Source organism: Candoia aspera, chromosome 1 (genome assembly GCF_035149785.1).
Source record: "Candoia aspera isolate rCanAsp1 chromosome 1, rCanAsp1.hap2, whole genome shotgun sequence".
In the NCBI taxonomy this organism is placed as follows: domain Eukaryota; kingdom Metazoa; phylum Chordata; class Lepidosauria; order Squamata; family Boidae; genus Candoia; species Candoia aspera.
In genome coordinates, this window is record NC_086153.1 from 1,671,028 (window position 1) to 1,698,151 (window position 27,124).

Consider the following 27,124-nt stretch of genomic DNA (forward strand, 5'->3'; position numbering starts at 1 on the left):
AACCCTCCTTTAGTAATGGCATGGCAGCGAGAGGAGGAAAAAAGGAAGAGAGACATCACCATCCTGTCCCCAGCCGAATTCTGATGCCTGCAACCAAGGGAGGTTGCGCCATCTGAAATAGTCAGCCACCAGGTCTTCTCTCTCGGCTAAAGAGGAGATGCCCTTGTGCCTTCTAAGCTGGCAACAAAGGCACAGCCCTCCCCTAATGCCTAGCCATTCACTCCAACAGCTGGGCTACAGGGCTGCCCCCTGGTCCTTTCCCTCCCAGAGATCCACCTCGGCCCCAAGCCTGACCTGGCCATCTTCCCTAGATGCAAAGGCTTGAGAAACACTCCAGGAGGGAAGCAGAGTCATCCTGGGGTGCATCTTTTGCATGCCCATGGACCAAGCCTGTGGGAGAGAGGCCACTGTCCAACGGCAGAAGTTTGCCTCCTTATAGTCTTTACTGCAGTTCTCAGCTGCTCCAAAGAGGACTGGAAAAGCTTTCCTCTTCAACCAGTGAGCAGAGGAAGGACGGTGGTATGGAAGGCAGCTTCCTATGCTTCAGATCCCCAGCATGCATGGATCCAGACCCCAAGGAAGCAACCTCTGGGCGAGGCCAGAAAGGGGCTCTCAAAGTGCCAGGCAACACCACCTATTCCAAGGGTGGTCAAACTGCAGGAGGCTAAGAATAAAGGCGGAACTGGCTGTATAAAAATCCCCCTCTGCCAGAGTTCTATAGGGCAGAAAGCCCTTGCAAGTCAGAAGGCTGAGCCAAGCCGTGCCAGCACTCCTTAGTTGTAATGCTTAAACTCCTGAACCCTGCAGCACCCAGCTAAATGCCCTTCCATCAGGGCTCCAAGCGGTGCCCTGTCCCCTCCATTCCCCAACCCTCCGGATTGCGACCCCTGGGGGGCTCCTGTAAGAGGAGCAACTCGAAAGGCTGTAGAAGAAAGGCCCGGAGCCAAGGAAGACGGCGCATCCCTGCCAGTCTCGCTGGGGAGGGTGAGGAAAGGACGCCGCTCCAGCATTTACCCTGTTCTAATTGATCGTTTCCGGCGTGACAAGACACAGAGCATTTTCACACCTTCTTTTGCTTTTGTAAAAATGCCTCCCCCGCACTCAGCTATTCTCAGCTTTGTCCCCACACCCAGATCCCCGGAGAAGAACCACCTCCCGCCCAGCCCCGGGGAGAACAAGGGAGCTGCTGCCTTCCCAGGGCCGAGGCAGGCCATAGCGGGGGCATCAAATGTGCCAGGGAGTGGGGTTGCCCCACGCTTTCGGGCAGGGGCTTATTTTAATTTAACAGGAAATTGTTCTTCCAGGTCTTGGCATTTGGCATCACAGACCTGGAAGGGGGGTGGGGGGGAACCTGCAAAACAGACAGGGGTCTCCACCCCAACAATGAATTACCTCCCCATTAATGGCCATCAAGCTCTGAGCCTGCAGCCCAGCTTTGGACGCCCCCCGCCAAGACCCACGAAGCATCAAGAGTAACTCTGAGCATGCCTGCAAATAGTTCATAAACAGCAAACTCCTGGAAATCTCTGCCCTGGCATGGGGGAATGGGAGGGAAGCAGAGGGCAATGGTCCTGGCCCACTGGGCAGCGTGTTTGGCAGGCAAAGGTTAAACTCCAGGATTCTGGGCTCAGATTTCAGGGCTGCCAAGGGAAAGAGTGCCAGGCTACTTCTACACCCACAGAAGCCCTCCCCCCCAGGACAGTGATGTCATCTGCCTCCTCACTTGGAGGCCCAGAGAGGCTCTGCCTGCCCCCCCCCCAACACCACAAGCACTGGGGGCTCTTTGTTCTCCAGGCAGAAAACAAGATAGAGTTTCAGACCAGTGAGCTTTGCGCACAGTGAAAGGAGGAGACAGAGAACAACCAGCCCTTGGCTGGAATAAAGTCTGGGCGTGCTGGGGTGAAATTGGGCAGAGGGCCCCAAAATCCCGGTATTACACTGAGCAGCAGCCACCTCGACTGCATTTCAGTTGCAGCAGAAGGAAAAACCGTTCTGACCGTGGACCTAGGGAGTCGACCTACAGAGGTGGTGGGCTGGACTAGATGATCTTTGTGGTCCCCTCCAATGCCCCGAGAATCCAGGAATTCACAATGCCACCGGTGCTGCCCTCCCCTGTGCCAACAATGCATAATCAATTAACCCAACCTGACTTGGCTATTCGTCATGATTCCAAAATGGGCCTCCGAGTTTAGGGGCAGTCTACCTCCAGCATGCTTCCTTGAGAGCTTCCTGCTTGTACTAACTTTAGGGAAAAGCGGGATGAGGCCCCCCGCTGATGCAGAAAGGGCTGTTATGAGCGTCCCCATTAAGAGACACTCTAGATCAGTGCTTCTCAACCTTGGCCACTTCAAGATGGGTGGACTTCAACTCCCAGAATTCCTCAGCCAGCATGGGTGGCTGGGGAATTCTGGGAGTTGAAGTCCACCCATCTTGAAGTGGCCAAGGCTGAGAAGCACTGCTCTGGACTAATAAAAGGCAACCCTCCTCCCTTTTTGTCCTGCTTTGGGCTGCTCCTGACAGTTCTGCCCACCTCCCTTTCCCACCCACTCCAGATTCTTCGAAAATGAGTCACCCCTTCTTCCCTTCTACCACCCCCGAACACACACAGCAACTTGGCTTCTTTGCCAGCCTCCCAACATTTTCCAAGATCAAGGGTGTGCCGGGCCCTCAAGGGGTAGGGCACGTGGACCCCACCCGCCCTCACCCTGGATTCCTGTTGTGCCTGGAGGCGTCTCTCTCTGCAAACCTTGATGGGAATTAATCTGAACAGCCCCTTCTGGGCAACCCAGGGAGGTTGCACAATGCCGGCATGTTAGAATGCAAAACCGGGATCCGAGCATTATTGGAACCGTGTCTTGCGAGCCGACGCGGACTTCAAAAGGCGCCCCGGAAAGCATGTTGAGAAGCTGTATTTCAGGACTTTCAAATGGATTTTAAGAATTAATTAATTGCGGATTAAAGCAAATACCGGATGGAGCAGAGGCAGCATGTAAACAAACCATTCGGCCTTTCCCACTTGTGCACACGCAGCAGCAAGACGCTCACAGGCCCAGGCAGCAACGTGTATCGAAAAAGCCCACTTAAAGAAAATATTTCTCTCACACACTATTCACATTCTCTAATTTTATACATATATATTTTTACATTGTGACTCTGTTTGTCAACAATGAGTGGAAGCTCCTATCGAAAGCAATCTCCACTCAGAGACCAAGGAGGAGAGGAACTGGGGCGGGGAGCCCTCCCTGCCTCCAGAGAGATCGAAGGAGGGAGGCTGGGCTCCATTCTGAGCCCCCCAAGGGCAGCCAAGGAGGAGGTTCAGAAGGGAAGTCAGGTGCCCCTTCCCCTGCAGTTGAGGGGCCCACCATGCACATCAAAATAGGTGGAGTTTGACCGCACCGTGGCATCTTGACTTTTTTGACCACACCCTGCCCATCCCTCAAGGTGGGCCTTCTTGGACCAGTCAAGGTCTTCCAAACAAGGCACTCCCCCTTGGAAATAGCTGGCTGGCCTTCAGAGAAAAAGCACAACTACAAGGCTGGGGCAGAGGCATAGGTCCCAATCCCAGAGGTGGGAGAAGGAAACACACCCACCCACCCACCCATGGAGGCAACGAAGGGAAAGGCAGGAAGATCAAAGGCACCCTGGAAAAATCTGGGAAGGAACCCTGGGAAGTGGGTCAGGAAGTTTATTTGTTTGCTTATTTATTTATTCGATTTCTATAGCCGCCCTTCTCAGCAAGAAGTGGGTCTGAGGAAGTGCCGTTTTTATCCTTGGCCGGTTCCAGAGCACCCATATTTGGGATTCACCCAGTACAGGCAGTCCTCAACTTACAACCATTCATTTAGCGGCATTTGAAGTTATGACAGTGCTGGAGAAAGTGACTTATAACCGGTCCTCGCACTTATGACTGTCACAGCGTCCCTGAGGTCACATGATTGAAAGTTAGGTGCTTGGCAACCGGCACTTGTTTACGATGGTTGCAGCATCCCGGGGGTCACGTGATCACCATTTCCAACAAGCAAAGTCAATGGGGGAAGCCAGATTCACTTAACCACATGACTCACTTAACGGCTGTGCCAGAAAAAAAGGTAATAAAATCAGGCATGACTCACTTAACCACCACCTTGCTTAGCGACAGAAGTTCCAGTCCCAATTATGGTTGTAAGCTGAGGACTACCTTGATTAGCTACAGAAGCCCAGGCCCTGCCTGCCAGTTCTTGCAGCTGAAAGTCCCACCCAGGCAAGCCAAAGTGGGGAGGAACATTTCGCCCTTTGCAACCCCCCCGCCGCTGCCTTGACGAGAGGCAGGCTCTCTGCCCTTCCAGCTGCTCCCCTCCAGATGTGTGCCCTTCCTTGGCTTGGCCAGAGGGATGGGGGCGCCCCGGCCAGCCCTGGTCAGACAGGCGGACGGGAGAAAGGGGGCCTCCCAGGCCCCAAATGAGCGAGGGGGCTTCCCAAGCCCCCTCACCAGGAATATTTTCCATTGGACGGGGCTTTCCTTCTTCACCCAAGACAACAGCCCTGTTTTTCCGGCTCATTTGCAGCCAGAGAATGAAGTTCAGTGAAAAGGTCAACAGTGAAAGGATGCGGAAAAAAGCGGGAGGGGGAAGCCAACATCGCCCCCAATAGCCCCCGCTGGCTTGCTTGTTTTCCAAGTTTTGCCATGGCAGCTGTGAGCTGCTAAAATGCATCTCAAGCCCCCCAGCCCCCCACCATTGCTTGGGGGGAAGGGGGAAGCCCCAGCATGTGTGGGGGCTTTCCCTGGAATGCTTGGACTTGCAAAAGGCTTGGAGCGAAGGCAGAAGGCGCCCCCCCGCCCACGGCTGGGCCAGACTTTCTGCGGCTGAGGAGTCTGACCTTCCTCCTCCGTTCACGCTGGACCCAGCGAGCCCCTGCCTCTCCTCTTCGGCATGCGTGCATTCAGTAAGGGGGGGGGTCCGGCACTCCCCCACCCAAGCATTCTTGAGAACGTGGCTCTTCTGCGGCCGAATTAAGTTCCTTTTGCAGAAGAGATCTGGAATCAAGGGTGCCCAACGTCTGCCGCCTTCGAAAGAGCACAGCATCAATCGGCACATTCGACCTGGGTGATTGATGACGGATAGAAGTTGCATCCCCCCCCCATATTGTTCAGGGAAAGGCAAGGGGCTCGGGCCAGGCGCTGGCTGGACGCCGCGTGCAAAAGTTCCCCAGAGCCGAACGTGCAAGCTGGGAAGAATGAGAGTTGGAACGGCAGAGCGCCAGGGTGCAGCCAGAATCCACAAACAGGAAAGGATAGAAAAGTGTCCAGCCAGAGATTGCTAGAAACCTGGAATTAAATCAACTTTGAGGGCAGGCATGGAGGAGGCCCACGCTTGGCAATCCTCGTTAAACTTTGCATTCTTCGGACAACGAGCCTGTGTAGCAGGGGCTGACGTGCCAGAATGGGTCACTTGGGGGGGCAGGGGACACAATTTGCTTGGACCCAGGTGGCATCAAAATGGAGTAAGCCAGCAAGCAAGCAAAAATATTCTACTGATGCTTCTTCCCTCCATTTGGCTTCAGCAGGGGAAATCAGCTGCTTCCCCTTTTTAAAAAATCATGCTGCTAGCCCTCTTGAGGAAGAAGCCACAGACAAGGCAGCAAGGGAGAATCTCAGCTTTCGTGTCCTGTCCCTCAACTTGCAGAAATACAGGAGATATTAAGCCCAGGTACCTGAGATTCTGTGAGATTTGTGAGTGTATGTACACACACGTGTGTGTACATGTGGGCTTGAACTATTACTTTTTTAGAATCTGAGTTGTCTTAAATTATTGTGGGGGGGAAGCAGGATCTTTCTGTGGATCACCTCCAACTGCAGAGGACAAGTTAGCGGTGGAATATTTCTGCTATTATCACCTTTAGAAATTTCCTCTGCACAGTTCTGGCCGCTATTGCTTTTAAACTCAGCAGTGTTACAATTAAATTTTTTAGAAATTAGAGAAATATATGCAACACTCCCCCTTTGCAAAGCTTAAGAAAGATGAAGCAGAGCAGGCAGGCACAGATACCTTTTTGAAACCCGAATACCTTTTAAAAGCACAAATACCTTTTTAAAACACGAAAACAATAAGCTTTTGTAAAATGCAAAGAAAGGAAAAAGTGAAACCAGGCATCACTCAGGACAAACATCAGGCCCACCTCCTGGCGATGACCCATGTGCCAAGCCGCCAATCACTATTTTATTCCAAACACACAGCCCTGAAGTCACTTCCCTTCCCATACAGGATATGCATTAAAGGTGCCCCATTAAAAGGAAGTCTCTTTCCGCTGTGCCCCCCCCAATCAGGCTCACCCCAGTTTTGACTGATGAGACAACTTTTTCCACAATTACCAAGCACAGAGATGGTGCATGTGCAGCATTCAGTTTCCTGAAAAATAATGAAAACTTTTTTTTTAAGCCAAATTTCTACACACTGATGGGAACCTCAAGGCGCCAAGGAGCCATTGGTACAACTGTTGAAAACTTTTTAAACAAAGAGGGCTTGGTAAGGGGTCTCTCCCACACCCAGGAGAGTAGAGCGACAAGAATAAAATTCTGGATTAGTCTGCAATCAATCTCTGGAACCGTGGAACATCTGCAGTGGCCTTCACCCAAGGAGCATCTCCCACATGCGCTGAAACAGCAGCTCTGAGAATTGTCCCCCTGCCTAGCAAAGTCAGTCTTGGTTTGTACAGGAGAGGAGACAACCAGGAGATCCCAGGTCTGCAACCAAAGATCACAAAATTAAAACAACAACTCGGCGACAGATTTGGGGCAATGCAGAACTGCAGAAAGTGGGCATGCAGTGCCGCCCAGCACCAGACAGAGATCCCAACCAGCCCTGCTCAAGTGGGAGAACATCTGGATATGGTCTGGCTGGCTAAGGAGCTCTGCTCGAGGCGGAGTCGGGGCGGCAAGAGACCCCTTCCTCTGTTATGCACAGGAACACCCCCCCCAACTGCCTGCTTCCTTTCTCTGTCTGAAACTGGGGGGAGGGGCTCAAATTGCAGCAGAATGCCAAGAATGGACAGCTGTCCACACTGCACCACCCCGCAGCAGCCAGGCGTCTTCCAGATGTGTTGGGTGGCAATGTTCAGATCATGCAACTCCCATTCTTTGCTACCGTGACTAAGGGCCTCTGAGCTGCTACCCGACACACTTGGAAGATGCCAGCTTATATGTCCCGTTTCCTCCACCCATCTTAAAGCGGCCAAGGTTGAGAAACACTGTCCTGGAGGAAACGGGGCATCCATTCGCTCCCTCCTCCCATTTTTCCCCACAATGACAACCCTGGGAGGCAGGTCGGGCTGAAAGAGAGGATTCAGGTCAAGGTCACCCAGGGACCTACCAGGGCTAAGGGCGGATGTGGCCCTGAGGCTCCTTGGCCCCAGACGGACCCCTTCACCGTGACCCCTCCCTGGCTGTCATGGCATAACCTCCAACACAAAGCACCAAAACAGCAAGATCCCCAAGCCCGAACTGATCTCTTTGGAAGTGGGGCCGACGAGGGGCTTGGCACATAACGCCACAGGCTGGCCAGCTTTCCACCATCGCCACCGCCCAAGGGGGGAAACGGAAGCGAGAGTGCCCTGGAGATTTATCCTCTCTCCGGATCTAGAATTCAACAAACGATGGCCACCGCAGGAGGGGCTCCGCTGAGAAACCATGAGCCACGCAGGAAAGAGATGGACTTCCGATTCGGTTTCTGCTCTCCCCTGCTCGTAGCGTTTGAGGGATAAACTGCCCTGGGCCATGGAGGCTTCGCTGCTCACTGGTCACCTCCGATGCAACAGGGCAGCCAAACAGGAGGAGGAACTTAAACCACCCACAGGTCCACTGCCTGTGTATGTGCACGCGCACGCCTTTGCTAGCTAGGGTGGGCCCAAATTTATCTATCTATCTATCTATCTATCTATCTATCTATCTATCTATCTATCTATCTATCTATCTATATTTTTATCACACTCATCTCCCCCACATGGGGGACCCTGGGCAGTTCACAATAAAACGTTTAAAATTCAATAAAAAACATAAATAATACCAATAATCAATAAATATAGGTATAAAATAGAATGTCTTTTTTCCGAATATTCTGCCTGCATCTAACCCACATGGCACCAGTGTCCCTTCCTTGAGGCGGCAGGAATCTAAACAGTTTCCGCAAATCAGGGATGGGGAGTTACCCCCCCTTTTTATCAAGCATGTCAGGCTTATTTGATGGGTAATGCTAATGCCTCCCCCCACCAATTGGGCGCAACTGTCCCAGGGGTTGCCCCTCAGCAGCCCGTGGACAGGGGTGGCCTACCCTGCTCTGTCCCTCATGACGCCCCCCTCCAATGGCCCCACTGCAGACCCCCAAGAGCCACCCCAAAGCTGCACGTGGCCCCGCGGCACCTTCCTTCTTCCCACTCAAAGTGCCAAGGCGCGTGGGCAGCCCCATACCGACGGTGGCAACAGCGGCCTCGGCAGATGCCTGTCATTTATGCTCTCGGGCGGTGTCGCACGACGGAGCAGGCTGCCAGGAAACGCCAGGCGTCTCCCAGTCCGGCTGGGGAGATCAGACTGCTCCCGGGGGCTGCCAATCCCGAGACTGAGGGAGACCCCCTCTGGTTTCAGCACCCGCCTCCCTCTCGCCTCTCCCCCGCATCCCATCCACCAGACGTGGGACGCCCCAGGAACCGAGAGTCACTGCGGCGAGGCCACAGACCCCAGGACCGCGAGCTCTGCTCATTCCCACAGCTGTAAAGGCCAACAGGAAAACAACGAAAACAACAGGCGATCTGAACATAGGCAGAGAGCACTGCCATCAGCAGTAGCCGCTTTGGGGAAGCCTCTAAGCGAGCCAGACTCCACCCCACCCATGTTCCTTTTTGAAAGATTTTAAACCTTCTCGGGGAAACATGTACAGGTGCAAACAGATCTGTTCTACACAGGAGATTTATATCTAGGGAAAGGCACACAACGTACACCTCTGTGGAAAAGTATTCATGCCCTTTTGGATTTTCTGAATTTCTGTAGGTCTTTGCCACTGAGCTTCATGTGGGTTGGTAGTCCTCGACTTATGACCACAATAGGGCCAGGAAAATTTGTTGTTTAGCAGTGTGGTCATTAAGTGGGGCATCACGTCTTTACATTTTTTGCAGCGGTTGTTAAATGAATCATGCGGTTCCATTGATTTTGCTTGTCAGAAGCCCCCTGGGAAGGTCGCAAGTGGCGATCGCAGGACCCTGGGATGCTGCAACTGTCGGAAATACATGCCGGTCGCCAAGCATCCCCATTTTGATCACGTGACTCCAGGGACACTGCGACGGTTATAAGTGCGAGGACCAGTCACCTTTTTCAGTGCTGTCATAACTTCAAAGGGCTGCTAAACAAACAGTTGAGGATTACCTATATATAAAAGCAGCCTGAGTTGAACAGGTTACAGCGAAGTTTGGGCCTGGTTGCACTTATTTCATAACGTCATCAAACATGCCACGTATCGGTGTGAAAAGGAATCGTCCCTTGAGATTCCGTAACTGGTTGCACCACCTGTAGCCGCTACCACCACCATCACCACCACCCCCCATCATTCCACCTGACTCCCAACGACTCTGGGCAATTACAGATAAAAAGCATTTAAAACAAGAAAAAAATACAACAGTAGACAGAAAAGGGTGAAGATGGGGAGAGCGACAAAAAACCAGACAGGATCAAAAGAAATTGCACCCGAACGTTTCCTGCAATTGGCGTTCCATTTCTCACGTTGCCGTCTGGGAATCTGGACCCTTCCCTCCGTGCAAACGGCTGGGCTTCACCTCGGGAACTTTGGAGCCCGTTCCGCCTTTCCTTGGCCGACCCCCATTTTTACGGGTCTGGCCCGGACGTCGACTCGGCGGCTGCAAAACGCTGAATTTCTTCTTCACCTGGCAGACTTGTTGGTGCGTTTGGGATCGCTGGCTGGTTGCGTAAGCCACCTGCGCTTCAGCTTCACCTGGTGGCCTGGCGGCCTCCCATCGAGTCCCCCACCACAGGGCAGAGGCTTCCCTCGATGAGGGCAGGTCCTCCGGTCCCGAGGCAGCCGAGCGACCCCAAAGCCCGACCCTCCCACCCGCCTGCCCGACACTCGGCCTGCTCCGCTTCGGACCCGCCTGTCCGTGGGGCATTCCTCCAGAACAAGGTTTGTCGACCTCGGCAACCTGAAGACCTTGGGGAATTCTGGGAGTTGAAGTCCACCCGTCCTAAAGTTGCCAAGGTTGACAAACCCTGCTCTGGACTAACCATCTCAACCTAAAACCTTGAGAAAGAACAAACACAGGGATACAGAAAAACAGTAAAAAATAAAACCAAAATATTACAGCAAATGTGTGCTCGCAACCTCACTGCCAATCAAAGCATCCTTCCTCCTGCCGTAGACAGACTTGGTGGGTCTTCACCGCTTTCCTAAAGCCTAGGAGAGTTGGAGCCAACCAAATCTCCATGGGAAGGGAGTTCCACGGTGGGGGGCAGCTGCTGAGGAAGCCCACTTCCAAAGCCCATGAGGTGGGGATCAGGAAGGGACAGGACCTGGAGGCGGTTGGCCTGGCTGGACGGGCAGATGAATATGGAAGGAGGCGGTTTCCCAGATAACCAGGTCTGGATTTTCAAAATCGTTCCTGGAAGCCAGCCCAGCTCCCTACGCAGCGGGGTCACTCAGATATACCAGGATAACCCTCAATAAAATTCTGTACCAGCTGCAGCTTCTGAAAGTTCTTCAAGATCAGCTCCACAGAGGACGGTAATCCAAGTGGGAGGTGACAAGGGTGGGATGGCCGTGAGAAAGGCCTCATGATCCAGGAATGCCCACCATTGGTGCACAAGTGGTAACTGTGCAAAGGCCTGGTAGCCACAGTGCGCCCTGGAGGACCCCCAACTTGCAAACGACATCCGAAGGGCAGATTCCAAACCTGTTCAGAGCCAACAGTGGTGTTTCTCTGGAATTGTTAGGCCCACAGCCCCAAAGCCACTCCACCTTGGAGGGATTCGGTCTGGGTCCACCCCTCCCATCCAAGCATGCGTTCACGGCATCACCTGTTTGGCCTGGGGATGAGATGCATAACTGGGTATCATCAGCATCTTGACAATACCAGAGCCTGTGCTGACAGATGTTCTGCCCAGCTGTTCAGGTAGATGTTAAAAAGTGGGGAGAAGAGAGGGCTGAGGCCCCCGGGGGACAGTGAGGACCTCCAGGCAGACCTCCCCCCCCATTGGAACCACCTCATCAGAAAGGCAAGGACCCCTTATCCAAAGAGGACTTCCCTCTCCAATCCAGGAGGACACCACGTCATCAATGTTACTGAAAGCCACTGTTGGCCAAGGAGGACCCATCCCGGTCTCACCACAGGTCACCCACCGGTGTGACTGATGCAATTCCCATGCCATAGCCTGGCCTGAAGCCTGCCCAGGGTCCCATAATCCAGTTCCTCTGAAGTTACACAATCAAAACAAAGCCAGGCCTTCAGGGGAAAAAAAGAACTTCAAGACTGTATGGATTATTGATGCAATTTGGAGATACGTACCAGGAGCTACGTGTCCCTCACAGAAACCCCAACAGCTCTCATTCCCAAGACCTCCCACCACGATCGTTAAATTTATCAGAACCCGCTAAGAAGGGCTTTGTTGACCTCAGCAGTATCTCTCATACCACACAAGTTGGTTTCCTGTTTTTGGCATTTCTTAGCTACCCTGCCTTCATGAAAAACAGCACCGCGCTGTCAAGGTTATGGAGGGAATGCATTTTTTTAGTCTGTATCGTTAAACAGCTCAATTAAGAAAAGGTTTAAAAAGCCACTGTGTTTTTAGTTCCCATGAACCCCACGTCTGGAGCTTTAAGATGAGCACATTAAACAAGGTGGGCGGTTGTGTGTGTGTGTGTGTGTAATGCTGCACACATACAGACCAACATGAGAAAAAGATCTAAATCATAACAGGCAGGGAATAAGCAGTTAAATCAACTTCCAGGTTTTGTCCCTTTTTGCAGGTCTGGCCCTCCCCCACAAGACTAAAAATCCCATTACATAAGCAAGTTTGCTATGAAACGATATCTGGGCAAATGTAAATTTTCTCTAAGTCATTAAAAAGGCAGAAGTTCAATTTGGAGGAAGAGGTGTGCAATATGTCCACTGATAATGGAAAGTTTAAACATTATCAGTGTGATTTACAGTTCCCAGAGGGTCCCCAGCATATTTGGAACTTTATAGACCAAAAGCTACAAAGGAAAGGCCTTCAAGCGTTTACAATCTAAACCAGTCTTTCTCAACCTTGGCCACTGTAGGGTGGGTGGACTCCAACTCCCAGAATTCCCCAGCCAGCATGGCTGGCTGGGGAATTCTGGGAGTTGAAGTCCACCTATCTTAAAATGACCAAGGTTGAGAAACACTGGCCTAAACCAAAGGAATGGAAGCAAATAGGAACAATCCAACCTTATAAATCACAATTCTGGCCTACAGGAGCTCAGTAGGAAAACTTCAGAGATGCTGCAGTTCTCTAGAGAGAGAGGTCAAGACACCCAGGATCCGGTGACCCAAACAGCTCGGGTCTCTAGGCCCACTTCCCCAACCTGGTGCCCTCCGGATGTGTGGGGGCTACGAATGAAAATTCTGGCAATGGAGGAACTAGCGTGGGGAAGGGGTAACCAAGCTGCCTATATGAATATGCTAGATCAGTGTTTCTCAACGCTGGCCACTTTAAGATGTGTGGACGTCAACTCCCAGAATTCCCCAGTCAGCAATGCTGGCTGGGGAATTCTAGGAGTTGACGTCCGCACGTCTTAAAGTGGCCAGGGTTGAGAAACACTGGAGTAGATGTAGCTTTCTCCTTCTTAGGAGAGGGACCCTTGGCCTCAAGATGAGTCTTACACAAGCTTCTTGCACCGACACGCTTGGCTATCCCCCTGCTTGTCTGTCTCAGGTTTTCATGCTTCATTCCCGGTTTTCTTGCCCCCCCCCCCCGAGCCTCAATGAAGGAACCTTCCAGATCCAGAAAGCTGGTGTCTGCTAAATGTGTTGGACTGCAACCCCCATAATTCCTAGCCAGCATGATCGTCAGGTGACCCCATCTTTCTACCAAGTGGCGGTATGAGACAGAGAGGGTCGCTTAGCTCTCAAAGGCACACGGAGGGGTGCAGAGGCCCAAAAGGACTCCGAAACCCAGACCGTCCAGGTGTTCAACCACGGAGCCCTGGCTCACACATTACAGAGATTTTTAACCCTGGTTTCTTGAGGAAATGGCGATAGACTGGTTTCACCCCTCATTCAGAGAGATGGTTAATAACCGCAACCACGACATTGGCACAACACGCAGAAGCCAAAAGCAGACAGACCCCAGGATGGCTTAGCCCAAGGTGTGAACCTGGCCATTCCCACCGTCAACCATTAATTTGGACCTCTTCAGGTACACTGGAGCTCAAGCCGTTTTTTAACAGAGGGCCCAGCTTGCTTCTCCACTTGCAGATCGTCAAGTGGAGCAAGCGTGAGTAACTGCACGTTTCCAGAGGCCAGAATTTCAGTTGCTAAGCAAATTGGTCATTAAGCGAATCCAAACCGATTTTATGACCTTTTCTGCAGTTGTCATTAAGCGAATCACCGCAGTAGTTAAGCAAACCATGAGGTTCCCCATTGATTTTGCTTGCCAAAACTGGCCGGGAAGGTCGAAAATGGCAATCATGTGACCACGGGCTACCATGACGGTCATGTGAGCACCAGTTGTCAGTTGTTTGCAGCACCGATGCAAGTCTGAACTGTCACTAAATGAATGGTCATTAAGTGAGGACCACCTGCATGGAGCCTCTGTGGGCATGTCCACAGAGAGGATCAGACACAACAGAGAAGCCGTTTGCTGGTGCATCTTCCTGGATGTCACAGGCCTACATCCCTTTGGTCTCAGAAAATCATGATTACGTTTTCCCAAATTTCTGGGTTCACAGTAACTGCACAGGCTGGGCTTGCACAACACACTGCGGGGAGGGCAGAACGGAAAGCTGTTCCATAAGAAGGTGCTAGTAACCGCACGGTCCACACTTCTGGGAAGGATTGGGTCTCTCTTAATCAGATCTTTCCTTTCTTTTTAGAGAAAACTACGTGGGCACATCGTAGCTAATGCCACCACGCTAAGCCCAGCGTACAAAGAAGAGCCAGAGGCCCTCCATAGCATCACCAGAATCACTGCTTGCAAATCAGGCACAGAAGCCCCCCCAACCCAAGCGCAGCCCCTGCCCGGTCTCAGAAAGAGAAATGGGACGGAACACTGAAACCACTGAGCGGGACTCCGATCTTTGGCCCACCTAAACTGGGGGCAGAGATTTTGAGGCGGAAGAAAGGGGGTTGGAAGCCGGCCTGGAACTGGAGAAATCCCACCTGGAACCAGAAGCCCCCCACACTGCTGCAAGCGGGACAAGGGGCTTCCCTCCCAGGGAAGGGCTCCGGGCCCTGCCAGCTCCAGCAGAGACCCAGAGGTGCCAGGAACCCCTGCGGGAGACCCAGAGCTTTCCATTCCTCCTGAAATGGGGGTCTTCCCCCCCAACCACTCCTATGAGCCACAGCCGGCAGGGGGTGGGAAGCAATGGGAGTTGTAGTCCGATACATCCCAAGGGCACCGGCTTGGAGAGTCCTGGCTTTTCAGATCGCCGGCGGGGAGCGGAGGGAGGGCGCAGGCCCGGCCGCCTTCGACTTTCCGCGAAGTGGAGACTTGACCGGGGAGGCGGCGGGGAGGGCCGCGGAGAAAAACAAATACCGAAATCAAGAGAATGGGGGTGGGGGGGGGGACCGAAGCTAGAGAAGCTTCCGCGGCAGCGGCCCGAATCCCTGCCTGCCCCGCCAGCCGGGAAGCCGAGCATCTTCTGCCCGAGGGGCGGCCGGCCGGGGGGCGGGCAGGGGAGCCACCGCGCGCGCCCCGCAAGGCCGGGGTCCGACGGGCGCCCTCCCTCCGCAGCGGCCGGCACCGAGGCCCGCCGGGGAGGGGGCGCCTGCGGGGAAAGGGAGGGAGGGCGGACGGGCGGGGGGCGCCGGGGCAAGGCCGGCCGGGGAAGCCGCGCGAGGGGGCGCCGGGCTGCTCTGGGCCGGGCTCTGGGCGGCCGGGCGCAGGGGAAGGATGGGGCGGGCGGGTGGACGCATCCCTCCCAGCGCGGCGGCGGCGGCGGCGGGGGCAGCCCCAGGCCCGGCCGCGCGGCCGAGGCGCCCTTCGCCGCCGCCGCCGCCAGCGCTGCGCCCGCCGCACCTGGCCGGCGGCGCGGGCAGGGCTGGGCGAGTGGCAGAGCCGCAGGCCCGGCCCCGCCTTCCCCGCCGGGGCTCACCTGGGGCGCTGCAGTCGGCGCACACCTCCGCCCGGGGCACCTTCCGGGCCATCCTGAGCGGCCAGGCGGCCAGCCTGGGCCGTGCGCCCCGGCTTCCTCCGGGCCGCCGCCGCCGCCGCTTCCCGGGCTGGGCGCAGGAGCAGCAGGAGCAGCCTCCCCCTCCTGCAGGAAGCCAGGCGGGCGGGCGGGCGAGAGCGCAGGGCCGGCCCTCCGGAGGCGGAGCGAGCCAGGCAGCGGGGCGCACGGAGCCGCCGCCGCCGCCGCCGGGCAGGACGCGCCAGGACGCGCGGCTCGTGCGGGAGGCGGGGAGGCGGCAGGCGCCGGCCGGGGCTCCGGCGGGAGGGGCGGCTCCCCGGCTCGGGGCGGGCTCGGCTCTCTCCGGCGGGCCGGGCCGGGCCGGCGCGGGGAGCGCGCAGGAGGCTCCGCGCCCGGGAGGAGAGCGCCAGAGCCCGAGCGCCGGCCCCTGCCCCGGCCCCGGCGCGCGCCTCGCCGCCGTCCCGGGCCCCCCGCGGGCAGTTGCAGGGGCAGGGGCAGGGGCAGGGCCGCCGGCTGGGGAGGCTCCCTGTCCCGCGACGCCCAGGGGCTGCTCTGCCCCGGGGCGCGGCGCGGCCTCCCCGCTGCGGGCGCGGGGTTTGGGGGCAACGCACCCTGCCTGGCCGGGTCCGCGCAGCCCGACCGCCCGGCGCACGTCGCCGGCGGGGCAGCGGGCGGGGCGGGATCGCGTCGCCTCCGCGGCTGCCGGTGCTTGGAACGGGCGCTGCGCGGAGCGGCGGCCTTTCTCGGCTGTTTGAGGGGCAACGCGTTGCGCGGGGCTGGGTGGGAGAGGCTTCGCCCCCTTCCGCTCCTCTGAACTTCTGCACATTTTCGTCGCTGCGCGTTATCCTGCTGCTCCCTCCCTGGGCGTGGGGTGGGAGAGCCAGCCAGGGGAGGAAGTGATGTCATGCACCTTGTGACATCATCCCCAACCGATGCAAATGATGTTGGGTGCCGGTTGCATCTGGGCATGAGGTCATCGTGGCGTGCGCTGGGCGCCGCTGGGTCCTAGAGGAAGACGGCGCGCGCACGCTCACACCCGCGTTCGGGGCTGGTTGCGTTGCACGGTAGTTGCATCCGACACGCAGTGTGCCAGTCGGAAGAAATCAAGCTGCGTGAAGAGATGCCACGCGGCAGAGATGCAGAAATGCAGAAAACTGAACGAGGCTGAACAGAGCTGTATGTTTTTAAGCATCAGCATCTTGAGTTTTTCATTAAGGCATAGAAGAGTTGGAAGGGGTCTGAGGTCAACCCCTGCCCAGGACAAGATCCACTAGAGCAGTGTTTCTCAACCTTGGCAACTTTAAGATGTGTGGGCTTCAACTCCCAGAATTCTCCAGCCAGCATGCTTTAGGATGTCTGGGCTTTAACTCCCAGAATTCCCCAGCCAGCGTGCTTTAGGGGGTGTGGGCTTCGACTCCCAGAATTCCCCAGCCAGCGTGCTTTAGGGGGTGTGGGCTTCGACTCCCAGAATTCCCCAGCCAGCATGCTTTAGGGGGGTGTGGGCTTCGACTCCCAGAATTCTGCTGGGGAATTCTGGGAGTTGAAGTCCACACATCTTAAAGTTGCCAAGTTTGAGAAACACTGAACTGGAGCATCTCCGGTAAATGACCTTCCTGCCTCTGTATGAGAAAGGGCTCCACATCGTGTTCCACTGGCTGATCGCTTGCACAGTCAGGAATTTTTCAAGAAATCAAATATAAGTATTGTTTGCACTGTGGGTTTTTTTTTCATTTATCAGAAAGGCCAAATATTTTTTCTCTTGAGCTTATTTCTCGTGGTTCTTCAAACTTCCTCAGTGAAGGAGGCTCCCAAGCACATCGTGCTGCCTTATGTCTTCCGCAAAAAATTGACTCCGTTATTCCTTCAGCCCTCATCTTTCTGTTCTACGTAAAGAAAAATTTACACTTTATCTTTAAAGTTCTCACAAAATGTGCTTCTCAAATTATTTGTTAGCTTGATCCTTCACCTTCTTTTAATCTGCCTTTTTGTTCTAATTTCTTGGGGAGGGGGAACTACCTTCTAGGCTTTTCTTGACCTTTAGTCATACTGTCATTTCCTTAGACTTGAGAGCAGATGGACAATCTGAAATACCCATCCTCATCTCCACTCTCCAGAGTTATGCCACTGGGACCCAACACCAAGTTTCCACATGCCAAGCATAATATCATGCTCATTCAACATTTATATCAACACATTTATTTAGAACAGTGTTAACAAAAAGAGTTGCTAACAAATTCTGTGAATATTGCATATATCCCATTGCAAATAGTTTGGAAAGCATGTTTATTTGGAGAGGAAATTTTAAGGATCTGGATTATTATTATTATTATTATTTATTAATTATTCCATTCTTTCAAGATGCTCAAGCAAGGTATATAAATCTCCTCTCTCTTATCTTTATCAACAAGTTTGGTTAAGCAAACTAATGGTGGCCGAGTTCACACAATCCATAACCCATATTGTGGCTGGTTTGCTTTTGCTTAGCATGTTGTATAGTATAGGCTTAACTTTAATGGTTTGTAAATTGTGTTATTTGATGTAACTTGTTGAGCAAACTTATTCAGTTATGGTTTAAGCAGTACATCATGGTTAGCCAAATGATGGTTTACTGTGCTGTTAGGAAGTGATTCAACTAACATCATAGGTGAGGTCTGGGTGTGGGGAATTGCCAAAAGAATTATACTGAGAGATTGGGAAAGTATTATTACTCAGAATATCAAACACTGGATTCAAGAAATGCATAATTTACCTTTTTTTGAAAAGACTATTTTTTCTACTAATTCAAAATAATGTGTTTTCCTTTGGCATAGATTTCATAATTTGAAATGAGATGAGAATAGGCCATTTTTAATACACAATTTAGTAAGTTATTATTATACGGTTCAATTAGTATGTGATCTCTTTGGGTGATACATATTCATTTAGTGTGTTAGTTTTTAGGTTTTTTTCTGCTTTGTTAATCTGTTTTTTTGCTTCTTTTTGTTCATTTTGGCATTACAGTTTCATAATTGGTTGGATATTACTGTTTCTCTTTTCATTTGTTTTAGTATACTGTTCTTTCTGTATTTCTCTTTTTAAAATAAAATAAATATTTTTATTTTAAAATAAAAATTATAATTTGTATACGTGTATAAAAAAATCACATGTGGGGTCTACTCCGCATTGTCTTGATTCAGGAGCGGGCAATAAGCCACCTGCTTTTCTAGAACTTGGCCGACAACCCTCTAATCCACAGTCACTGGCTCTGTTGGCTGTGCTTGATGGGAGCTGAGGTCCCAGACTTTCCAGGTGACCCAGAATGGCTGCCCTGCTGCTTGGATTCTGCTCCCCAGTCCCATTGGTGTGTGGATCCCACAGAGTCTTCCAGAGGGGACCACACTCTCCTATTGCTTGCCACAGAATGTTCCTGGTGGACAGAGGGAGGGGCTGCTGCACAGGGGTATGGGCTTGCAGAATGCATCAAGGGAGACCCACCACGTCCACTGCAAACCACACGGGCCAGGCACAGATTTGCCCGGTGAGGGGCATCCCACTGCCCCACAGTATGGGCTTTCTGCAGACCCTTCCTCCACCAGGAAAAAAAAAATAGGGCGGAGGCTACGTGGACAATATAAAATGCATGTATTTACCTTTGTTTATATGGACCTCTAGGCAGCTTCCAGTGTCCATAAACTGAAACCTCCATAAAATCAGGGTCACCTTAAAACCATAATGCCATGTCTGCTGTTGTCTTCAACTAAAGCCGGGTGGCCCCTGAAAGAGAATCATTTGAACCACCTTCCGAAGTGATAAAAGGGGTGGGTGGGCTTTCCAGAGGGAGGAGGCTGCCACTGAGAAGGTCATCCTCCAGGTTCCCCACTTCTTGTCCCCTCAAGGAATGGGTACCCGCAGCATCCTTTCCCAGCTAGACCATGTAGGGTGGGCAGATCCTACCTGGAGGAATTGGTCCCACAGGTAGCATTGAGCAATTTAGGCTTTAGATCAGCGTTTCTCAACCGTGGCAACTTTAAGGTGTGTGGACTTCAAGCTCCAAGTTAAGCTAAACAAGAAGAAAGCTAGTCAGTTTCCATGATACGAACTTGAACATATACCCAATGTTTTCAAGGAGAAATCAGGAATCACTCTGAAGTCCTGAACTTCATTTATAGAGAACCCGGGGAATTATGGAATGAACTTAAAGAAGTCATTGAAGAACCTTAAAGAGGTTCCAACCTCGAACTGGTATGCTAAAAGATGCCAATGACAGATAGGAACCAATTCAAAGGAGATCAGAAGAAGATGCAAGGAGTATACCAAAACATTATACCAGGGTTTCTCAACCAGGGTCCCGTGGCACCCTCGGGTTCTGCGAGAGGTCACGAGGGGTTCCCTGGGAGATCACGATTTATTTAAAAAATTATTTCAAATCGCGGCAACTTCACATTAAAGAGGTAAATACTTCTCCGCCCTTTTTGCGTCTGCAGAATGCCGTCCAATGGCCCTGTTTAAAATGACTCAATCCCTTTTGGGAAAGGTGGGCACAGTGACCCACCTACAGGGCCGTGCAGAGGAGTTTTCGGAGCATCTGCAAGACAAAATTGCTCGGATCCGCTCCACGTTAGACTCCAAGTGTGACACATGGTCTGTGGAGATATCAAGGGATCGTACTTACCACGTTATCTGGGAACAGTTTGATCCTGTTGGACCCGAGGAAGTGGACAGGATCCTCCGGACAGTAAATGCCACCACTTGCCAATTAGATCCATGTCCCTCTTGGATGGTGAGGGTGGCTCAGGAGGTGACATGTGGCTGGGTCCAGGCGATGGTCAATACATCCTTGAGGGAGGGGGTGTTCCCAGCTGCCTTTAAGGAGGCGCTGGTGTGCCCCCTCCCCAAGAAACCATTGCTGGACCCTACTGTACTGGATAGTTTTCGTCCAGTCTCCCACCTCTCCTTTTTGGGGAAGGTGTTGAGAAAGTGGTGGCATTACAGCTCCAGAGGATCCTGGAGGAAATGGATTATCCAGACCCCTTTCAGTCAGGTTTCAGGCCTGGATATGGGACAGAAACAGCATTGGTAGCACTTAGGGATGATCTCTGGCGGAAGCGGGATGGGGGCAGCGCATCTATCCTGGCTCTTCTTGACCTCTCAGCGGCTTTCGATACCATCGACCATGGTACCCTTTTGGGTCGGCTCAGGGAGCTGGGGGAGGGCGGCGTGGTTCTGCGCTGGTTCACCTCCTTCCCCCAGGGCCAGTCCCAGTCGGTGGTGATAGGGGGGAGGGCTCCGACCCTCGACCTCTCATTGTGGGGTGCCGCAGGGTTCGGTTCTCTCTCCTCTCCTATTCAACATCTGCATGAAACCACTGGGCGAGATCATCCGTCACTACGGGGTGAGGTATCATCAGTATGCCGATGGTACTCAGTTGTGTATCTCCATCCCGGGTGAGGTAAGTGATGCTGTGACTGCCCTCCCTCGGTGCCTGGGGGCTGTGGGGGTCTGGATGGGGAGCAACAGGCTTCGGCCGAACCCTGGTAAGACGGAGTTGCTGTGGGTTAAGGGCTCTGCCGTATCCGGGACTTTGTCATCCTTGGTTCTGGAAGGGGTGGCACCGCCCCAGACAGACCCGGTGCGTAACTGGGGGTCCTTGTGGGCTCACGGCTCCTGCTCAAAGAGCAGGTGGCAGCCGTGGCCAGAAGGGCCTTTGTGCAGCTGCGTGTTGTGCACCAGTTGCGCCCCTTCCTGGACCGGGAGGCCCTTCGCACGGTCACTCATGCCCTGCTCATCTCCCACATAGACTATTGCACTGCGCTCTACATGGGGCTACCCTTGAAGAGTATCCAGAAGCTTCAGCTGGTCCAGAATGCGGCCGCGTGGGTGATCTTTGGTGCCCCTAGAAGGACCCATATAACACCTTTGCTTCGTGAGCTGCATTGGGTACCAGTTTGCTTCCGGGTCCAATTCAAGGTGTTGGTTCTCACCTTTAAAGCCCTACATGGCATGGGACCGGGTTACCTGAGGGACCGCCTCTTCCCCGCTTCATCAGCCTGTCCCACCCGGTTATGCAGAGAGGGCATGCTGCGGACCCCCTCTGCAAGAGAATTCCGCCTGATGGGGTCCAGGAGGCGGGCCTTCTCTGCAGTGGCGCCCGCCCTCTGGAACATGCTGCCCCCGGAGGTGAGATTAGCCCCATCGCTCCTGGCCTTCCGGAGGGAATTGAAGACCTGGCTCTGCCATCGGGCTTGGGGCAGGGAGGAGAATAATCATACTTGGGGTTGGCTGGTGCCTTGAAGTGCCCCTCCTACTCAAGGACTGAATGAGACCATAGCCATCAGGATTTTATTATATTTGGTAGTTTTTAAAATTGTTTTAGTCTATATTTTATACTGGAATTTTATTGTACAGTTATTGTTTTATGCTGTAAACCGCCCGGAGTCCCTCCATTCAGAAGAGATGGGCGGTGACAAATTTGATAAACAAACAAACAAACAAATTTCATTCTTTATTTTTAGTTTAAGAACACTCAATGCATCTATACAGGCCTACACAGGAAACGAATATAATAATTTTGTAACTTCTGGCCTGTATTTGAGCCTGAATGTGCAGGGGTTCCCCGAGGCCTGGAAAACATTTCAAGGGTTCCTCCAGGGTCAAAAGGTCGGGAAAGGCTGCACTATGCAGTAGAGACCTCAACGTCCAAGCTACTTTAGCAGATACTCCTTACTCGCAAGCCCCTCTAGTACTAGACGAGGAAGCCACATCAGCCCTCTGGCCACTCCCAAGTCAGAAGGCTACAGCAGCGGATGGAACACCCACTGAAATACGGCAAGCAACCGAAGAAGAATCAGTGGAGGTTCCAACCAAGCTATGACAGCAAAGAGCCAGTGTGGTCTAGTGGTTAAAGCAACAGGCTAGAAACCAGGAGACTGGGAGTTCCAGTCCCGCCTTAGGCCTGAAAGCCGGCTGGGTGACCGTGGGCCAGTCCCTCCCTCTCAGCCCAACTCACCTCACAGGGTGGTTGTTGTGGTGGGGAAAATAGGAGGAGGAAGGAGTATCAGGGATGTTCCCCACCTTGAGTTATTTATAAAAATAATAAAGGCGGGATAGAAAACAAATAAATAAATATTCAGAGAACAACTCAGCGGCCAAACGATTGGAAGAGGTCGATCTGCATTTCAGTACCAATAAAAAGAGACTGAGCAGGGTGTGCAGACTATCGGACGATATCCTTAGGTCATCCAGTGGAGATTACAGCCCTACACGGAGAGAGAGATGCCAGAGGTTCAAGCTGGCTTCCGGAAAGGCCGAGGAACACGAGACTTTATCGCCGATGCACGCTGGACAACTGAGAAAGCCAAAGAATACCAAAAAGAAGTCGGTGTGTGCTTCATTGATTATAAAAAGGCCTTTGATTGAGTTGCTCATGTCAAGCTGTGGAAAGCGCTCAGAAAAATGGGAATCCCAGAGCGTCCCATTGTCCTCCTGAGAAACTGATATACGGGTCAGGAGTATGGGCAGAACTTGGCGAAAAAGGCTGGCTGGCAAAGGAGAGCAACAAGGCTGCATGCTCTCCCCTTATTTATTCAACCTGTATGCTGAATATATATTAAGGGAGGCTGGATTGGAAGATGAGCTTGGTTTCAAAATTGGAGGAAGAAACATCAATAACCTGCACTATGCTGATGATAGCCAAAAAGGCAAAGGATCTGCAAGCTCGAATACTAAAAGTCAGAGAGCACAGTGAAAAAATGACACTGAAATTGAATATAAAGATGACCAAACTAATGGCAACAGGTAGAACAGTCAGCCTTAGAATCTGCAATGGAGATGTTGAAGTGGTGGGGAGCTTCTGCCTTTTAGGATCAATCATCTACAGTAAAGGAACCAGCAGTCAAGAAACACACCGCAGACGAGCGCTCAGCAGAGCAGCCATGAAGGCCTTGGGAGAGATCCTCAGACGCCTGGATGTGTCTAAACCTACAAAGGTCAGCCTGAAAGCTTTGTGGGGCTCTTCTGAAGTGTGGAAGTGCACCTCTGGCTCATCAGTGTCTTGTTTGTTGACCTTTTATTGTCTGAATATCCAATAAAGCAGGGGTTCTCAACCTTGGCAACTTTAAGATGTGTGGACTTCAACTCCCAGGATTCCTCAGCCAGCCATGCGTAGGGCAAGGCAGAAGCTCCCCACCACTTTGGTATCTCCATTGCAGATTCTAAGGCTGAGTGTTCTACCTGTTGCCATTAGTTTGGTCTTCTTATATTCAATTTCAGTGCCATTTTTTAGTGTGAAGTTGGGTAGTATGGATGGGAGATCCCCAGGTGATCCCAGGGCAGTAGGCTAACGTGGGACATCCAAACCAGCACCCCAGACAAAGGCAACCCGCTTCACCATGACCACTGTGGAAATTACACAGAGGCGTCTAGGAAGTTAGAAAGAGTGGAGCTCGGCTTAAAAGAATGTAATTAAGCCTTTTTATTGGCTTAATTTGCAACAGGTCTGAGCGGTAGGCTGGACTTTAAAAAAAATACTGGCTTCCTACAACCTATGAAATCAGAGACCAACTAAAATGGGCACGCTGGGGAATTCTGGGAGTTGAAGTCCACACATCTTCAAGCTGCCAAGGTTGAGAAGCACTGTTCTGGAAACTTCGCTTAAAGTTCTAGTGTCATGTTCCCCATTTCAATGTTCTGTTAACATTGTAACGTTTCACATGTCAACTCCTTTCCCGTGTTCATTCGCCCGTTCAGGTTTTTTCCATTCCTCCGCCCTCTATTGTTTTGGAGCCTTGGAATGTGTGTTTGGGTTTGCGCTTCTGTTCAAGGTTACTTTCCCAGGCGCGTGTAACGGTTCCTAGCACCTGGGAGGGGGTGCGCACTGACGGCTGATTGGGGCGGGACTGGCTCACAGGCAAAGCTTTAAGTTTGTATTTGGCGCGCTTTTGCTCATTCTCAGCTTTCTCTGTATTTGCATACTATTCCTTTAATAAATCAGTTATCTTTAAGCCCGAGCTTGTGAGACTGAGTATTTGGGATTAGGCAACCATTACATAAAGCTGAGAATCCTTTCAATCATCTTCCGCTAGCCCCGTCCAACCGTTGGATAAGAGGGAGCGCTAGCGATGACCGACCATCAGCTTCGCGCAAGTGAAGGGAGCGAGGAAGAGCAGGATTCGACAAGGACCCGGCCCGTTCTAACTTCGAGAGCGCAAAGAGCAGCACGTCGAGAGATGCGGGAAGTTCAATTAGATGAATTGCTGATATCCATGCAGGAGAGCCTCAGGAGTGAACACAAAACCGTAATGGAGAGGGCAACGGGGAGGGGGTCTCCACAACTATCCTGGGAGCCCAAAATCCCCTTGTCACCGAGGGTGGTGGTAACCAACCAACCCCTGGAAGAGCCGGTCACTCCTGCTCGTATAAAAGCAATCGAGGATAAAATGAATCTGATAGTGACAATCCTAAAGGATCTCCCCAGGGGTGCAGAGCCAACTCAGGAAGATTGGGAGGAAGAGCCATCACAGCTGGCTTACCCAAGACACAGCACCCTGCCACCCAGGGGAAGGAGCAGGACTCGAGCGTCCCGCCAGTGGGGGGGCGAGAGGCAAGACCGCCCAGAGATCGGCCACCCCTGGGGGCTCGGCGTACGTTGACGTTTACGGAGCCGCCACCGCCAGCTGAGCTGGTAAGAAACTTCCCACCGTTTGGGGTGAAGTTTGATGGGGATCCCACTACACTCTCCTTCTTTATTACCAATGCAAAGCATTATATGGAGGATTGGGGCTGAAGCTTTCGGTCGGAACATGGCAAAATCAATTTTATTGCCAACAAACTGAGAGGAAGGGCAGCTGATTGGTATGTACAACTGTGCCAAACCAAGGCAACAGAGTTAGAGGACTTCGATGACTTTTTGTGGTCACTTAAACAGCATTTCGAAGACCCTCTAGCCCAAGAAACAGCAAAAAATGCCCTGAGGAAACTCTATCAAGGGTCCCTCTCCGTTGCCAATTACACACTGGAATTTAAAGCCTTATCAGGGAAGGTGGAAGATTGGTCCGAGCCCACTTTAATTGAAATGTTCAAGCAAGGGCTAGAACCAGAAATCCTCCGTTGGGCGCTAGGAAGAGACGACCCTAAAACACTATACGGATGGATTCAGTTAGCGGGCAGCACGGAGAATGCCCTGCAGACCTATGCCCATACTAAAGAGCTTAGACAATCCCGAATTGCCAGAGGAGCACGTACGACTGGGCTGGCCAACCGCCCTAAACCAAAATCCTGGGAAGAGGAAAGAGAACGACGGTTTTCCAAAGGTCAGTGCCTGAGATGTGGAAAAGAAGGGCATCGCGCCACTTCGTGCCCTAGACGCCGTCCGGAGGAATGGCAGGCGAAACCTTCAGTGAAGTCGCCTGCCCCGCCGCAGAAAATGAAAGCTGCCATCGCGGAGCTAGACCCACCAGAACTACCATTCGGGGAAGAGGAAGAGGAATTACAATTCGAACAGCCGGCGGGAAAAGGCTACCACCTGCCCTGAAGGGCGCCGTTGGGCAGGTGGAAGAAACCGGGCGTGACCACGATTCGGTGAGTGGGAATTTCCCTACGCTGACTGTAAAAGTTAAACTAGGCTCAAGGACCAAAACTGTGGAAGTTTGGGCTATGCTTGACTTGGGCTGCTCCCGTTCCCTTATGCACCCCGATGTCGTAGCGGCTCTGGAACTGCCTACGTTCCCTTTGCCAAGACCTATGATCTTCACCCAATTGGATGGAACTATGGCGGGGGGAAAAGCAGTCACTCATTCCACAGGACTGGTGGCTTTACAAATGGGTTCCCATCGGGAAAAGCTACCATTTGTTGTAGCTCCAGTGGGGGGCCCTCTAGTTATTTTAGGTATGCCCTGGTTCGTACAACAAAATCCTTTTATCATCTGGCTACATAGAACTGTCACCTTTGCGGATGGATTTTACAAAGTACCCGAAAAGGATCTCTTAGACGACATGGAGGGTGGAGGGGTAGCGCACACCACTGTACAAACACTTCAACCTCTTGAGGGATTACCCAGTCAATATCAGGATCTAGCTGATGTGTTTGGGGAAAAGGAAGCAGATCGCTTGCCACCTCACAGAAAAACAGACTGTGCCATTGAGTTCCTACCTAATGTAAAGTTACCCCACCCAAAAATCTACCCCATGTCTCCCAAAGAGCTAGCCACACTAAGGGAGTTCATTGACAAAAACCTGGCTAGGGGTTTCATTGAACCTGCTAACTCCCCGGTAGGGGCTCCTGTCCTCTTTAGACCAAAAAAGGATGGCTCATTGAGACTTTGTACCAATTTCTGCGGGCTCAATGCGGTCTCAATATTAAATAAATATCCTTTGCCCTTGATCAAAGATATGTTATCACATCTGGCCAGAGGCAAAATCTTCTCAAAACTAGATTTGAGAGAAGCCTATTTTTGTATTCGCATAAGGGAAGGAGATGAGTGGGAAACGGCGTTCAACTGCCCTCTCGGGGCTTTTCAATACAAAGTCTTACCCTTTGGTTTGTCGGGGGCACCTGGGGTTTTTATGCAACTAATCAATGAGGTCTTGCATGACCACCTATTTAAGGGAGTACTTGTATATTTGGATGATGTATTGATTTATACTGAAACCATGTCAGAACATATTCACTTGGTGCGCCAGGTGCTGGCTAAATTGAAAAAAGCAGAGTTGTATGCTAAACTGTCTAAATGTGCCTTCCATCAATCACAAATTGATTATCTAGGATATAGAATTTCCGCTAAGGGCATTGAAATGGACCCTGCTAAAGT

The 27,124-nt window shown here is 52.3% G+C and overlaps 1 protein-coding gene across 1 annotated transcript in view; it reads right to left on the reverse strand.

Annotated features, from left to right (window-relative positions):
• GIT1 (GIT ArfGAP 1) overlaps positions 1 to 15,448 on the reverse strand; it is a 42,953-nt gene extending 27,505 nt beyond the window's left edge. Inside the window, exon 1 of the mRNA XM_063295448.1 lies at positions 15,306 to 15,448. Coding sequence (XP_063151518.1) covers positions 15,306 to 15,357 — 52 coding nt within the window. The 5' untranslated portion in view covers positions 15,358 to 15,448. The remainder of the gene's footprint in view (positions 1 to 15,305) is intronic.
• Positions 15,449 to 27,124: the final 11,676 nt, after the last annotated feature.